The sequence below is a fragment of the Maylandia zebra genome, linkage group LG12 (assembly GCF_041146795.1).
Source record: "Maylandia zebra isolate NMK-2024a linkage group LG12, Mzebra_GT3a, whole genome shotgun sequence".
Classification (NCBI taxonomy): Eukaryota; Metazoa; Chordata; class Actinopteri; order Cichliformes; family Cichlidae; genus Maylandia; species Maylandia zebra.
In genome coordinates this window covers 1143796-1158843 of record NC_135178.1, presented here as the reverse complement: position 1 = coordinate 1158843, position 15048 = coordinate 1143796, and the positions used below count along the sequence as shown (strand labels likewise).

The 15048-nt window shown below is 42.0% G+C and overlaps 1 protein-coding gene across 2 annotated transcripts in view; it reads left to right on the top strand.

Annotated features, from left to right (window-relative positions):
- The window catches only part of pdzd2 (PDZ domain containing 2), a 96608-nt gene that overhangs the window by 73366 nt on the left and 8194 nt on the right, over positions 1-15048 (top strand). For both annotated transcript variants that reach the window (XM_024799117.2, XM_076890532.1), the window contains 7 exons: positions 738-855; positions 1008-1140; positions 2606-2693; positions 4315-4418; positions 6208-6370; positions 7783-8681; positions 8972-9116. In XM_024799117.2, coding sequence (XP_024654885.2) covers positions 738-855; positions 1008-1140; positions 2606-2693; positions 4315-4418; positions 6208-6370; positions 7783-8681; positions 8972-9116 — 1650 coding nt within the window. The remainder of the gene's footprint in view (positions 1-737; positions 856-1007; positions 1141-2605; positions 2694-4314; positions 4419-6207; positions 6371-7782; positions 8682-8971; positions 9117-15048) is intronic.

Sequence of the window (15048 nt, the reverse complement as noted above, 5' to 3'; positions counted from 1 at the left end):
ATGAGGACGACGGGCATGCAGTTGAGCGTCCCTGAGACGGTTTCTGACAGTTTGTGCAGAAATTGTTTGGTTGTGCAAACCAATTGTTCCAGCAGCTGTCTGGGTGGCTGGTCTCAGACGATCTTGGAGGTGAACCTGCTGGATGTGGAGGTCCTGGGCTGGTGTGGTTACACGAGGTCTGCGGTTGTGAGGCCGGTTGGATGTGCTGCCATATTCTCTGACACGCCTGTGGAGGCGGCTTATGGTTGAGAAATGAACATTCAATGCACGGGCGACAGATCTGGTTGACATTCCTGCTGTCAGCATGCCAATTGCACACTCCCTCATTGCTTGTGGCATCTGTGGCATTTTGCTGTGAGACAAAACTGCACATTCCAGGGTGGCCTTTTGTTGTGGTCAGTCTGAGGTACACCTGTGCACTACTCATGATGTCAGATCAGCATCCTGATGTGGCACACCTGTGAGGTGGGATGGATTATCTCAATATAGCAGATGTGCCCACTACCACACATTTGGACTGATTTGTGACCACTGTTTGGGAGGGATGGTTATATTGTGTATCTGGAATGAATTTTAGGTCTCTAAGTCCATCCCATGGGGAATGGGAGCAAAAACAAAAGTGTTGCGTTTATATTTTTGTTGAGTGTATGTTCCAGTATGATCACAGCAGTTTCACTGCTGCATCAATCAGAGGCTTTCTTGACTTTGGGACTTACTACGGCTTTAACCCCCTGCAGAGCACGGTGTGGGCCTTGGAATTGGAGTGTGCTGTTTGACCCTGGAGAACGCTGCTCCTGGTATCTACATCCATACCCTGGCTCTGGGCTCTGTGGCCAAGATGGATGGCAGGCTCAGGTAAAAATTTGTAGTTTTACTAATATCAGAAGAGTAAAACGTGTTTTAATGAGAGTATTTCTCAGTAATTGTGATAATCTACTCACTGACGTGTGTGTGAATCTTGAGGAGACAACGTTCAGAGTTGTGCTGACACCTGTGCCTTTGTCCAGTCGTGGAGATCAGATACTTGAGGTGGACTCGGTCAGCCTTCGTCACGCTGCTCTCAGTGAGGCCTATGCCATCCTCAGTGAGTGTGGGCCTGGGCCCATTACTCTTATTGTAAGCAGGCATCCTAATCCAAAGGTAAGACCTGATCTGCTTTTAAATAAAAAGTTCAGCCTCCTGTAAAACCGCCTTAACTGTTGGTTTGATTCAAGCTACTGGATGAAGTTGCTCCTGCATCCTCTGTCTTGATCCTCATGATGTTCCTCTCCTCCAATGACATTCAGGGGTTGTTGAGCCAAAAATGTATCACATAGCCCGGATCTACTCACCAGTTTCTAGTTTAATTGAGAATTCAAAGTAAATTGAGTCTCATTCACCCAGACAAAAACACAGTCTATGTTCCATAAACACAATCCTAGGTTTCTTTTTAGCTCTGTATATACACTAATCAAGCATCACATTATAAGGACCTGCCTAATATTGTGTCAGTCCCTCTTTTGCTGCCACACAGCCCTGAGGTATTTGGCCATGGGCTCGACTAGACCCCTGAAGGTGTCAGTTGGGGTTTGTTTGTCCAGCACGTCCCACAGATGCTCGATTGGATTGACACACGGGAGCCTCGTCAACACCTCAAACTAATGGGCTACTCAAACCTTTCCTGAACCCAAGAAAGCTCCAGCTGATCCAGGAGAGAAGGACAACCGCTGCCTAAGTGAAAACCTGTAGTGATCCCATACGTGTCAGGAGTATCGGAACAGTTGAGACGCATTTTTTCTAAACACCGGGTCTCTGTGGCTTTTAAGCCCCAAAATATGCTGGTCCACCCCATGGATCGGGTCCCCCGACACAAACAGAGTAACATAGTGTGCGCTGGTAAGTGCAGGAGGATTGGCAGGATTTATACATCGGGGAAACCAAACAACCTCTGGCTAAGAGGACGGCACAAAACAGAAGAGCCACCTCGTCAGGCCAGGACTCTGCAGTCTATGCACACCTACAGGCCAGTGGACACTCTTTCAATGATGAGGATGTAACATCCTGGACAGGGGGGAGCGCTGGTTTGAGGGCGGAGTCAAGGAGGCCATTTACATGAAAAGGGAAAGACCATCTCTGAATCGAGGAGGGGCCTAAGGGTACATCTGTCACCATCTTACATGCTGTGATTGCAGCCATTCTCCAACTCTCTGTGAATGGGACTCATGGCCATTAATCAATGGTTGTTGATGGTCATATCAATGGTCATGAAACTGACCACACGGCCCGTTGTTAGTCATTGGTATTAGTAGTCACTATGCAAATATAAAATAATACATGGTCTGCAACAATGCTCAAGTTGGTGGTACGTGTCAAAGTAACATCATGAGTAGCATGACCCAATGTCTCCCACTATCACTTTGCCCAAAGCATCAGACGGCCTCCACCAGCTTTTCTTCTTATCGTAGTGCATCCTCATTCAAAAACCCCTTATTCTGTTAAATGGGATTGTCGGCACATGTGCTAATTATTGTGTTTCTGGTAGATTCCTGAAGGTTGGTGCTTTAGGATGTGTTTGTCTTTCTTGATGCTAAAATGCATCTTTTTGTGTTTCTTTGTCTCACCTCAGGTATCAGAGCAGGAGATGGATGACATCATAACTCGATCCACTCACAGGGACAAAATGAGCAGGAACAAGCACTCATTTCATTCGCAAGGTCTGACCTGTACCAGCATTCACATTTTAATTAACTGTATCAACTATTTTACTAGTTAGCTCCATCATTTTACACATGGCCCTGCTACACTATTGTAGTTTAACTACTGTGTAGGCAAGAGCACTGTTTCTTTGGTTTGTAACAAGGTTTCAATGAAGAACACTGTACTGTGACAAGACAGGGTTGATGTTGTTCACTTAGTCCTGGTCTCGCCATGGTATTAGATCACTTCCTGTTCTTGTTACGGTGCACTGTGGTGTTTTTCTGTAGGTCAATCTGTGTAGCTTGATTAACTGCAAATTTTCTCATTGAAACTTATTTCATAGTAACTTACAGGGGCTGTATTAAAGCATCATTTCTTCAGAATCACATGCAAATATTCACTAACTGTGTCCTTAGGGATTTGCTAGCTTAGTGTAGCTAATAGCTTAGCAGTTAGCCAAACCACTAGCAGCAGGTTTGTGTGTTAGGGGTTAACTGCACTTTCCTCCTCAGCTGTGCCCCAGCAGGTGACTGTGGAAGAAGTGTAGTCAAAAACAGAAGTGCCCACCAACCTGTTCAGTTCTGGGGAAAATTGATTCTGCCAGTTAATTTTCCCCAATCTGTGAAATACCTGCCAAAGAACAAAATGTGCTAGGAAGATTTTACTCTTAGAAATGTGAAACTAGAGTCCCAGCAACCATGGTCAAAGTATTCCAGGGGCCAGAGCAGGTGACACTGGAACAACTTTGAAGGCTGCATCAGCCTCTAGTCCCCTAGTATATATGTATATGTAGTGTATATGCATGTCCACATGTGGGTCTTCAAATGGTGGCTGTCCAGAAAATGATGTAACTTTTATAGATAACTTAAATGTTCAGAGGAAAACCTGTTCTTATTAGGAGAGACCCAGCATCTATACCTCTTTGGATTTTTTAGTTCTTTCTATAAAAATTGGTGAGATTGTATAAAACCCCAGTCCTACAGTCTTACAGGCCTCTTAGGAGCTTGCCTCCTCTTGTTACCAGCACCCCCCAGTTCCCATCCACACATAAACTATCCAACAAACCACACTCTCATTGCTGTGCAGCTGATACTCAGTTTTAGAATAGAATAGAATTCAACTTTATTGTCATTGCACATGCACAGGTACAGGGCAACGAAATGCAGTTTGCATCCATCCAGAAGTGCTTTAGTGATATAGATATATTACAATATATATTAGCAATAATATAGATATGTAAGTATATTAGTGAAATGGATCTATTATGGTATGTTATAATGTACACGGTATGAGGTATGTTGTGAATATTCTATAACTATAAGTATGTACAGGCTGTAGTGAGTACAAGCTATGTACAGGCTATGAACAGGATATAAATATGAAAAACTATACAGAATATGAAATAAATAACTTTACAGAAATCTGAGATATACAGTTATACAGTTATACAGTTATTTATCTATGAATCCAGACATGACGGCCTGGATGATCTTTAATGTCCTCCCTCTAAACTCAGATAAAGCTGAGGTTAAACCTTAGAAATACGGTCACTAACTTGCTCCGTGTGGCGTGTGAAAATGATGGCATCACTGAATTCTGTATTTGTCTGGGTTTGTCTGTTGTGGTTTTAATGTGTAGGTGTGTCCTGTAAGAACACCAGCCCAGCAGTGAAGGACATGCAGGAAGACAGGTCGCCTGTTCTCAGCTGGACCATGAAGAGGTTCCTTGAGCCTGCCAGCAGGGTACGTTTTCATTTAGACATATATTTAGTTTTGTTGCTACATTGATAGGTTCAGTTTCAACCTTCTTACACAATCATATAGAATAGAATAGAATAGACTTTTATTGTTATTTTACATGTACAATGAAACTGTAGGTGCTCCACACCAGCTGTGCATGGAATAAAAGTGTAACTAGAAAAAGTTGCATTTCCTGCGAAAATGCAGTGTGAATGCCGTGTAGTGGAATCTAATGAAAAGAGCTGAAGTAGCAGAACTATCTGCTGAAAAGAGCTGAAGAAGCTGAAGTTTGTGCTGAAAAGAAGTGAAAAAGCATAACATTTAGCCTAAAAGAGGTGAAGGAGCTAAAATTTCTGCTGAAAAGAGGTGAACTAGCTGAAGTTTTTACTGATAAGAGTTAAAGAAGTTAAACTGTCTACTGGGAAAAAAAATGGTGCTATTACCGGGATTTAAACCCGGCCCTCCCGCTTTGAGAACGGCTGCTCATCTCTCTGAACCAAACTGGTTCTCAACTGAGTCAAACATATGATGAGAGAAAAATCTGCAGGGTGCAGAAGACGCTGAGCAAACTGCTGAAAAGAGCTGAAAAAGCTGAAGTAATTGCTGAAGATGGCTGTATTTGAAAGGGTACACCGCAGACTGTCAAGAAAGCAGTGTGCATGTGAGCACGGAAGATGTGGCAACTGCCACAGGTAGGATTCGTACCTTCGCCACTGGATCTCAGCTGCTCATCCCACTGAGCCAAACCAATTCTAGTCCCGAAGAAAGATATAAGAGAAAAAATGTGCACTGTGCAGAAGAAGCTGAATTGTGCTGAAAAGAGGTGAAGAAACTGAAATTTGTGCTGAAAAGATTTAAAGAAACTGAAAATTGTGCTGAAAAGAGCAGAAGAGGCTGAGATTTGTGCTGAAAAGAGGTGAAGTTGTTGAACTTTCTGCTAAAAGAGATGAAGAAACTGGAAATTCTGCTGATAATAGGCCAAAAAGCTGAAAAATCTGCTGAAAAGAGGTGAAGAAGCAGAACTTTCTACAGAAAAGGGGAAAGGAGCAGAACTTTGCACTGAAAAGAGGTAACAAAGCTGTAGTTTCTGCTAAAAAACAGCTGAAGAATCTAGAATTTTTGCTGAAAAGAGTTTAAAAGGTTTAACTGTTACCTGAATTTTTTTTAATTTTTTTTTTTGCCATAGGCGGGATTCGAACCCGGGCCTCCCGCTCTGCTCATCTCACTGAGCTAAAACACAGCAAAATCAGTGACCACACTTGTAATGTTGTCCTAGTCATCTTAATGTGCCAAAAAATTGCCAAAAAAACCCTTAATATTTCAAAAAGTATAAAAGTTATGAGCACCAAAAGAGTAGGCGTTAGCAGAAGGAGCAGAACAGTTTAAAGTTTGAATGGTGAAAATCGGATGAAAACTGAGGGAGTAGTTAACCAGCAAAGGTCTGAGCAACTAGAATAAGGTAGAAGAAAGAATAAAGAGAAACAGGAAATCAATAGTGTGAATGCCTCTGAGGCATTTATTTATTTAGTTCCAAGTTTAATTAATTAATGACTCTTTTTATTAATTAATGGTGTATTTATCTATTCATTTTGTCACTCCTGGCCTTCCGTAGATGGTTCTTGTTTCATCAACTTTCTTGGGGTTTTAAATAAACAGCTAATCAGTGTAACAAAGTAAATCTTACAGTTATAGTATACACCCTTTCATCCCAGTTAATGAGTTAAATGTATTTTAATAGTTTTAAACTTCCTTTCATTTCAACTTCTGTCCAATTTGGTTGTTTCTTAAACAGGGCTCCCTGAGTTCAGAGGCAGAGTTGTCTCAGTACTTCCTGCAGGAACTTTCCAGCCACTCATTCCCATCTGAATCCATGTTGATGGGCTCAGATAGTGACGATGTCCTCCACCAGATGAGCTGCATTACCTCCAAGGCTGACTGCTCATCAAAACCACATGGTAAAATGTTACTGATTAAATCCCAGGAAGACGTTTTAGGAATATTTCACAGATTTAACTTTAAAGTTTGCTTCCACCACGCTTGACATGTGAACAGTAGTTGATGAAATGAGAACTTTACTGACCTCTAAACAACACGACTGAAGTATTAAAAGGTTAACATAACTATTAGGAGTTACCAGTGATCACATTACCTGTGGCTGTTGCCATTAATACAGTGGCTAGAAGCTAAGGCTAATAATAAAATGATAATATCCACTAGGAACTAGACAGGAACAATGGGATCCTACCTTCTAACTCTATTTGATCTGCAACAAACATAAAAATGTGCTGGATTGTATCAAATGAACTCTGGACCTTTTATCTGCTCATTGTAATTGGGACAATGAGGGAATAACACACACCTGGCCATGGAACAGCTAAGAAGCCAATTGTCCCATTACTTTTGGTCCCTTAACAAGTGGGAGGCACATATGCAAACTGTTGTAATTCCTACACCTTTCACCTGATTTGGATGTAAATACCTTCAAATAAAAGCTGACAGTCTCCAGTTAAAGCACATGTTGTTCGTTTCACTTGGAATCTATTGTGGTGGTGTATAGAGCCAAAAATGTTGTGTCAATGTCCCAATATTTATGGACCTGACTGTATGTGAATATGTATATTAGTGAAATATAAGTCCTCCACAAAGTCAGGGAAAGCCCTGTAACTTACTGTAAAACTAAATATGTTCCCTGAGACACAGAGCTACAGATCCCTGAGAGTCTTAGCCAGTCAGCTAGCAGCTGTGACCAGCACACCTGTGCAGGTAATAAAAGGACAGGTAATGTTTGCCGAGCTGTTGCACACACAGCACGCTCATTTCATCAGTTGCCAAAAGGCAACTGACCAGCGTGTCCATAATGAGCTAATACTCCTGTGTGCTACATACTACAGTGTACGCTGTACACCTGCTTACTGGTTTTTGTTGCATCACTCTGTGTCTCCCAGTTAATTTGTTTACAGCTCCGCACCGCCCAGGTGGCAGAAAATGTGCATGGTATTTGCAAACTGGTTCCCAGCTCGTAACCAGCGCACTCTGCTTTCAAGGGTGAGCATTGGTTAAAGGTCATCATGTGACTGATGCAAGCCAGATCCTTTTATTTAGCAAAATTGTGATTAATCGTTAAACTTTACTGTTGAGGGGAGCGGCCACGACTCCACACACACACACATACATTAAAAAACAAAAAAGCCAGAAGAAAAGGGCACTCGGGGCATCCAAGAGGAAAGAGCCTCAAGCCCTGCCCCCACACATGCCACCGACCATTTATGAGATTTTTTTAGAGACCAAGCATTTATCATCTCTCTTTAAACAATTACACAGCATCCAGTTTTGTAAAAATTAGCTGTAAGTTCATCTTTATTTTCAGGATTCAGCCCATCTCTGACTGAAGTGGAAGACGGCCGTGTGTACAACAACATCCAAGACCAAACCTCTGCACCTCTCAGTCACCATGTGGAGGCCGTGTGCCAGCCCATCACATGGTCCAGCCCCCCCACAGCACGCAGCCCACTTCTCTGCCAGGTGAAGTGCTTTGAGGATGACCTCAGCGAGGGAGAAAATTCAGCCAGCAGCAGAAAAATTGAGCCCTTCCACAGACCCACAAAATCTGAAGCCTTTACCTGCAGTGACGTGTCACAGAGTGATTCAGCAGGTGTATTTAGCAGCTCGGTGTTAGACGGTGAAGATAGTGGAGATTTGCAGAGTGGAGGCAGAGATATACCCACAGCACTCTGTGACAGTTCCACTCAAAGTAAGGATGGTTTTCCCAATAAGTCAGAGTCACCTGGTTGTGAGTTAACCTTCATGTTCATCCACCAGCCTTTAGATCACACAGCAGGGGTGTCGAGCAGCTCTGTGCTCACTGATATGACCACCAGCAGTGAGGACTGTCCAAATCAAAGTCACGGACAGTTGGAGTCAAAGCAGTCCCCCAAGCTTGAAGCAGTGAACAGGGTCATTATGAGCACTGAAACACCAAACCTACCCCAGCAGCAAACATCCCAAACGGATGAACCCACCCTGGCCTTGGCCCCATTGCAGCTCCCATCCCACAGCACAGGAACAAACCCCACGGTGGCTGCCGACATGATCCCCAGTCAGCTATATGAGAAGGAAGATGCCAGTGAGTTTGCAGGGATTTGTCCCATTAACACGGTGATCCTAAGAAGGAACGACGGGAATTCATTTGGGCTTGAACTGGAGATTATGTCATCACCACTGAAGCTGGTGATCGCTGGGGTGGAGCCTGGAGGTGCAGCAGAAAGGGTACGTGGGATTGCTTTCAACCCTACACCAGTGGGATGGGGGTTGGGGGTTCCCCCCAAAAAACAAAATAAATTCAACAACACAGTTTTTGGCAATAAACTGCAAAGCAAAAAATGATGGCTGTAGCAAAGATGATACAAATTCAAATATATATGCAAAATTTTCTCTGCAAACTGAATATGAACAAGAATATTTGAATTTTCTGGTGATTCTTTAAAGGATCAAACGATTTAAGATATTAAAAATATTCCATGTAAAGGCTGAGCTTGTTTCTCTAACTGTGGTCCCAGGAGTCTGCAGGCAGGCTGCGTCCCGGAGATGAGATCGTCAAGATTGGAGATAAACTAGTTTGCTCCTCCAGCTACCAGGACATTTGTGAACTCATGCACAGCCTTCCTCTGACACTGGCCTTGGACATCAGGAGACCGATCTCAGGTAAGACGCTCACCGTGTGACTTTATTCTAAAGCTGAATAGATGAAAATGAGCAGCTCACCTGCTTCAAGAAATTACAGCCTGATGCTGTCGAGTCAGGGAGAAGATGCTGAAAGCACTGTGAAACAGGCACAGGGGACTCCAGTCTGGATTGTCCCTCATTGTGGGGTCGCAGCAGGCCTTTTATTGATCGGAGGCAGTGTTGGGAAGGTCACTTTTATAATGTATTCCACTAAAGATTACAGATTACATGCCCCAAAATGTATTTTGTAATGTATTCCATTAAGTTACTCAATGTGAGTAACGTATTCTGAATACTTTGGATTACTTAATATATTGTCATGCTTTTTACAACTACACAAATGTCGCTATCACATCCTGCACATTCTTGTTTGTTTTTCTTTACCATTTGGCTGTTAAGCCCAACTTAATATATTTAATGTAGAGGAGCAAAGACTTGGGTATGTTTGTATAAGCTGTTTTGTCTTCTTAAAGATAATAAAAAAGCACCATCTTTCCTTAACAATATTTTTTTATTTATAAAGCTGACAAGTGGAAGAGTATTAGACAAACATAAAATCTGCCATTGAAGAGTATTTACTGTTATGGTCACCAACATCACTTAGTTAAAATCAAAAGTAGCCTGGCACAAGGAGAAAAAATATCAGCATTTTCAATGACTGTTTTCTTATTAGGACAAAAAAAGGCAATATATAAAATTATACTCAAAAATGAAAAATATATTATTTTGGCATTTACTGTCAATATTATTCTTCCACCAAAAATTTTAAATTACAAAAGATTTTTCAATACAACTCAGATATTCAAACTCAATGTAACAATGAGAAATTACATTTTAAACCTTACCCTAGATATAATTTTTAAAACAAGACAATATATGTTTTAATGCAACTCAGCAACATTACCTTATGGCCATTTAACAAAGGCAAGCAACAAAGAACTGTCCGAGGTGTCAGTGCTGAACTGCTTGGTTCAAAACCTTAAATGGCCCCAAAAATCAAATAATTGGCGAACAATTGCAGTAAACATATGAGGTGCTGCTTTTTGAATGCATGCCAAAAACAAATACTAAAGACTACAAAATACTGAGGTTGCAAGCCCCATCTGTGAACAATACCAGGATAGTTTCAGCAGACTACCTACATCTGTTCCGCCTAGTCTGCAGTCCAGTAAAGGCGGTTGTAACGCAGCAAGAGCACCTGTTCAAAGTGTTTGTCTGTCATGCGGTTATGGTGTCAGGTGAAGACGAGTCCTCCGTGGCTAAAGAGACGCTCGACCGGAGCAATTGACGGCAGAGTTGTATTGTGTTTTAAGAAGAGGGCTCTGATCACTGGATGTCCCATTAATGAGGTCAATGTCTTATCTGAATCTTGAAGATACCTCTGTACCTCATCCTCCGCTGTAGAACAGGTCACCTGTGTACTCTGAAAACTGAAGAAGCTGTTGTCGTCATCATCTTCTGGCTCATTTCCCCACTGAGGCACGTCCAGTGGTGCTGGTGTCATTAGAAGGTTCTGTGTTGAGGAGACGGGCCTCTTGGACCATCGTTCTTCTCGTGGATTCTCTCTCATCATCTGCCATCCTTGCTTCATGGGAGGCTAATACAGCTGCAAATCGAGTGTCAATTGCTTTGATGATCGCTAAGAGGATGTGAGTTGAAAATTGCACTTGTGTCAACTTTTCAGATAACTTGGCTTTCAGACTGAGAAGGGTGGGAATCACATATCCGAAGTAGCAGTTCTTTTCCCCTGGAGCAGGTTGACTGAGTAGGCAAGCGGTTTCAGAGTGGCTGCATACTCTTTGAGAAACACTGTCTCTTGAGGATGCAGTTTTGCCACCTTCAGATGTTCACAGATTTCATTGAGCTGACTTTCAGGTAGATTCATTAGCTTCTCGATTGCATGGTACTCTGAGCTCCACCTAGTCACTGAAGGTACAACACATCTCATTTGGGCAATTTCTTCAATTACCTCAGAAGCACCTGATGAGTGATGAGCCTTATTCCAGATGGCTGCACATTTTGCCTTTGCACTCCTGTATAATTTTCTGGAAACACCCTGCTGTGAAGCAGCTTTATCAAGGTCAGTCGTGGCAATGAGATTTAGTGTGTGCGCAGCACATCGATGGTGTGGTGGCAAAAAGAAGTTCAGCTCCTCGTGTTCTTGCTCCTCCTCAAGTACTGTAGTGACATCATGAAATTGTGCATCACCTGTGTCTTCCAGATCATCTTCTGTTTTTGAATCTCCATATTCATTGAAAGCTTTTACAGAATTGCTCCCATTGTCTGTGACTGTAGCACTAACCTTGCCTCTGATATGGAATTCAGCATGAACCTGACTTATTTTGGCGGCAATAACATCATAAATGTGATGGCCTCTTATCCTCTCACATGCCAGTGCAGCAGACCTGCGATCCAATGTGTCTGACTCGATCCAGTGACATGTGATGCCAATGAAACTTCTGTGATGCGCAGTCCAGATATCTGCTGTTGTGCACACATTTTGAGTATGTAGAAGAATTTCAGTTATTGCTTCGTTCATTTTTTGGAAAGGTTTTCTCAACACGAGTCATCAATGTTTTTCTGCAAACAGGACTCCTGCCCCCACTTAGTCCTTCAACCGTCTTACGGAATGAGGTGTTCTCAACAGTAGAAAAGGGCTGCACTTCATTGACTATGAAGTCAAATACCAAGGAATTTACTCTCCTTTGGCTGATGGCTGGAGTGCTAAGGATGGCTTGTTTGAGAGGAGGAGAGGCTGTGTCTTTGCCACTTTGTTCATCACCATGATCCGACGTGTTTGCTTTGGGTAAACTGCGTATAACCCTGGGATGCGTCCTCTGGAAAAAAAAAAGAGACCGAACAAAAGACAAAATATTACTGATGAAGAAATAGTTTTGTATTCGAGATCACTGCAAAAAGTGCAGCCTTACCTAATGTCCACTAAGGTTGGGCGATTGGACGAATATATTGACTATCAACAATAGGTTGAGCCTTTCGCCGATTGTGTTTACAAGACGAATTTTTAATTTTTTTGCCCATGAGTAAGTATAATAATAATGTTGGTTGAAGGCAAGAGAAGCAGTCAACGGGAAATATAATAGTGATGTTTTAACGGCATGAACAAATGCAGCGATTCATTTACTCAAACTCAGAATGAAAGAACAGCAGTAGTCTATGTTCAGGAAAAAATTAAACATTTAATTTAAATAAAGAAACCGCAATGGTGGGTAGGGATACAAAGAAACTGTCTTCTTCTTCCACTTTAACTGTGTTCCAGTGTTTATGTCTTAGACACTCGACCAAACAACAAATAAGTTAAAAACCAAAATGTCACTTCCAGCGACCATAAAAAAATATCAGAGGTAAAGTTAAGGTTTTTTGTGCAATTTGGTGCATCTCAAATAAATAAATGAATAATCCAAAAAAGGAGCAATGTTAATACAGAAACTCCAACAAGGAAAACTTTCTATTTATGTTCTAGATGCGCAAATCAGTCCGTGCATGATTACATTACTCCGCCCACTAACAAGTCACCTGCGCGAATATGTTGGTTATCATCATTTGTTTGACTGACGATTGTTGGTTGGAAAATTTTTAAATCTCGCCCAACCTTAATGTCCACCTTACTGTTAATCATTTTGGGATTGCTTTCAGAACTGCACACGATAATTTGAAGCTAGCAGGTTGTTAATGCTATCCATCAAGTTTAACAGTCTATGAACTAACTTTAGCTAACGTCAGCTAACATTGTTAGCTGATGTCAGCTAACAATGTTAGCTAAAATCACAGCAATATCACATCGAAGCTACTGAAGTGGCACATAGCCCAGGTAGCTACCACAACTAAAATGAGATATTTGCAGTAGGCTAACGTTAGTTTTTAAAAATAACTTACTTGATTTGTTAGGTTGGAGGTGGAGTTTTTGGCGAGGAGAGCATCTTCTTTTTTTGCATTGCACTGTTAAATTTCGCCCATCCCTTTCTTCTTTGAATATGAAATGGTGTTGGAACTTCCAAGTCCGAAACTCTGTTGCGCTGGCGCTGGCTCCGGGTCCATCGTGTGATTGACGCCACCAACAGGACGCGTTTTCTTTTTACAGCCTCTTCTCGCGTGTTTTGTTTGGGTTTCCAGCCGCAATGCGCAGCGTGGAATGACCAGAATTACAGAGGACTGCCATGTAATCCATTTATAACAAAGTAACTGTATTCTAAATACCACCCTTTTAAACAGTAACTGTAACGGAATACAGTTACTCATATTTTGTATTTTAAATACGTAACGGCGGTACATGTACTCTGTTACTCCCCAACACTGATCGGAGGGTTGGTGGTTCAATCCCTGCTGAATATACTGGACGGGATACTAAACCCAACTTGCTCTCTGATGCATCCATCGGAGTGTGAATGTCTCTGAATGTTAGACAGAAAGCAGTTAAATAGAAAAAGTTTTTGTGTGAATGGATGAAAGAGCCTAGTTGTGTAAAGCTTTGAGAAAATAGAAAAGCTCCATTTAAAAACCGTATATATGGACTGCCCAGCTGATTGGCCAATGTCAGACGAGAATAAAAACAAACATTGGCTACTCAGAGCTTTAGACTCTTCCTTCCACCCAACCCTTTCTACATTTCCTCAGTGCAGTAATAATATGTTTATAGCTGCTGTGGTCTGCGTCTCATCACACAGTTGTCTTTGCATTGGGGAAGAAGCACTAACAATATACAGGCTGGATTCCTGATTAGATGCTCAGCTACACTAAGCAGCTGAACATGTCACTTCTGTCACGCTACACTGCTCGTTCACTTTCTGCAGCCTGCCCATCAGCTTACACTCAAACCTCCAGCTGCTGGGAGGAAAACCGTCTCCACTTAATGGTTACGACATGATTAAATCGTATATTTGTGTGTCTTTGAATGTGCGCTTACACTGCTGTGTAGTGCTGTTTCTAAGCCACCAGGTAGTGTTACTCTTTAAGCTTTCACATAGACTGCTGTGTGTTTTCCTTTAATGCTGACCTCAGATGTAGGATCAGCATCCCCGCTCTCTCCTCCCCAAAGCAACCTGCACGCCTCTGACTCTCTGTTCACGGTGACTAACCTTTATATTTTACTTTTAATGACCAATATTAGATTTGCCCTGTAGCTTCACACTAGGCGTAGTGTAACATTAATCTTTATGTAACACAGAGATTGCTGTGGGGCACTAAAACGGGGAGTCTTTCCACATGTCTGTTTTAAAGTCATCATGTCTCTCTGAGTAAACATGTCATCATAGATCAACATTACTGATAAGCAGGCGAAGGAAAAAGGAGGAAAAGTCACTTCCTCTGATGATAACCTGTCCATATACGCTGCTCCTGACAGTTTCAGTTCTGTAACTGGTAAACAGAGACTTCTTCACATCTTTGCATGTTAGACACTAAAGTGCAAACATGTGTAATACAAGAGAGAGCAGTCGATCATGTGACTTCCTGGATCAGCCACAGCAATGTCTCCAGCTAAGTCCTGCAGTTGACCAGCTGAGTATACATCTGTGTACAGTAGCTTTAGTCTTTCCTTATGAGATTGTAGATTATAATATAATGCAACCCTTTTGATGCATATCACTGTATCGTATGTAATAGTATTGTACAGTGTGGCTGTATGCATTCCCTCTGTATGTTAGGAGTCAGCAGTTCACAGCAATGACTGTATCAAATATAACACAGTTGATAGAGTCATTGGTTCAAATCAGAGAGAAATCCATTCGGGTTCATTTCACGCTGCTAACATGAGAAAAGGTCTTTAATCACTTCACCTTCATGACGGCGCCTCACCTCTCATGCAACAGGCTGAATTACATAGATACATGTTATATAGTGGTGCAGCGGATCGCGGTTGATCCGTAATCTGAACCGATCCCACTCCACGGTTCGG